General features: G+C 67.4%; 1 protein-coding gene across 1 annotated transcript; it reads right to left on the bottom strand.

Moving 5' to 3' along the window:
- Positions 1 to 24: 24 nt before the first annotated feature.
- MNEG_4347 (hypothetical protein) lies at positions 25 to 1,347 on the bottom strand (the record flags this gene model as incomplete). The annotated part of the gene is made up of 4 exons (XM_014047180.1): positions 25 to 231; positions 570 to 632; positions 866 to 977; positions 1,142 to 1,347. 4 exons carry the CDS (start codon positions 1,345 to 1,347, stop codon positions 25 to 27), a joined length of 588 nt encoding a protein of 195 aa, XP_013902634.1.
- Between the last annotated feature and the right edge of the window lie 249 nt (positions 1,348 to 1,596).

Below are 1,596 nucleotides of genomic sequence, written 5' to 3'. Positions count from 1 at the left end.
CCCTAACCCCCAACCCTCCAAACCCTAGATCCTCCACCCCTGATCCCAAACCCTGGTCTCACCCGTGAACAGGTATTGGTCGTCCTGCCCGTATCTGTTGCGGTCCAGATTAGTCGAGTACTGCCCCGCCTCCCCATCCGACAGGTAGTGCTTGCGCAGCTCCTCGGGGACGCGGTGGGTGCCTGTAGTGAGCTCGACCACCTTAGTGCGGCGCGTGTTGTTGGACAGAATCTAAGGGGGGGTGGGCGGGGAGACGGGGTTGGAACGGCGGGGTTAGGGATGTGGGCCGGGTTCAGGAGTGTTGGGGTTCAGGGGTGTTGGGGTTCAGCGGTGAGGGAGTTCAAGTTGTGCGGGCGTGGGTTCAGTGAGTTCAGAGGTGTGGGGGTCCAGGGCTGCAGGAATGGGGTTTGAGAAGGGAGGGGCCAGGTGCTGGCATGCGAGCGCAGAGGGAGGGGCCAGGTGCTGGCATGCGAGCGCAGAGGCGGCGTCAAAGGGGGGCCGCAGGAGGCGCGAGGGGCGCGCGCAGGGGGCGCGGGCGCCGCTGCTCGAGGGCCGCCGAGGGGGCTCACCTGCAGGACGTTGCGGCGGTCTCCTATGCGGCACGACTCCGCGACATGAAGCGTGTGCAGTACCTGCGGGGCCGCGGCGCGGGATAGGAGTGATGCCTGGGTGAGGGTGTGGGGGGGGGCCACACCAGCCGGTGCAGCTGCCGGGGAATGGGGCGCGGCGCGGCGTGGCGCGGGCTCCGTCTGCGCGGGCCGGGTGACGCCGAGGTGTGCGCTCGTGCACGCGCGCGTGTGCGTGTTTCCGCGCGCGTGCGCGGGAGCCGGAGGCGCGCGTGTGCGCGTATGTGTGTGCGCCGAACCTGCAGGAAGGCGGCCGTAACGCTGGCGCAGGCGTCGGTCTCTGTGGGCAGGTGCTGGGTGCCGTTGATGAGCTTATAGGAGTAATGGTTCCACCTAAAGTAGGCCTTGTACCTGAAAAATGCCAATGCGGCGGTTTGCGGCCCCGGTCAAACGGCGTGCAACGGCCCGAGGCGGCCGCTGCTTGTCGGGCGGTTCGAGGGCGGCGGCGGTTGCGCGCGGTCATGCGCGCCGCGGCCGCGGAGGTGGGCGTGCGGCGATCGCGGCGGGGGGCTCACAGTAGCTGGTTGTTTGTGGGCCGGGCGCGGCCCGCCGCGTTGGCGGCCGCGCGCGCCGCAATGCTCTGCGTGGCTGCGCGGCGCGCGCCACCACCACCGCGGTTGCCTGTGCCCGTGCTGCCGCCGCTGCGGTATCCAGCCTCTTCTGCACCCCAGTCCTCATCATCACTATTGGAGACCTTGGACCGCTTCTTGCCTCGCCCCATCCGTGCTGCTGCTTTTTGCAAGCCAACCGGGAGTGTCGCTGGATCACGACAGCTGCCACCTCACGCAGGCCCGGTCATGGGCCATGTAGAGACCACGAACAAGCTTCTTCGACCCTCTATTTGCTTGTAGGCGCACAACGGACCGAGCCTAGTTGGCGGGCTCCAGAGTGTTGCACTGGCCGGCTAGGAAGAAGCTTTGGTGCTGGGAGAAAGCTTGAAGAAGGGCTTGAAGATGTACGTATGGCCTGT

Source organism: Monoraphidium neglectum, assembly GCF_000611645.1.
Source record: "Monoraphidium neglectum strain SAG 48.87 unplaced genomic scaffold scaffold00599, whole genome shotgun sequence".
Classification (NCBI taxonomy): domain Eukaryota; kingdom Viridiplantae; phylum Chlorophyta; class Chlorophyceae; order Sphaeropleales; family Selenastraceae; genus Monoraphidium; species Monoraphidium neglectum.
The sequence above is the reverse complement of the archived record's forward strand: the minus strand, read 5'-3'. Positions and strand labels throughout refer to the sequence as shown.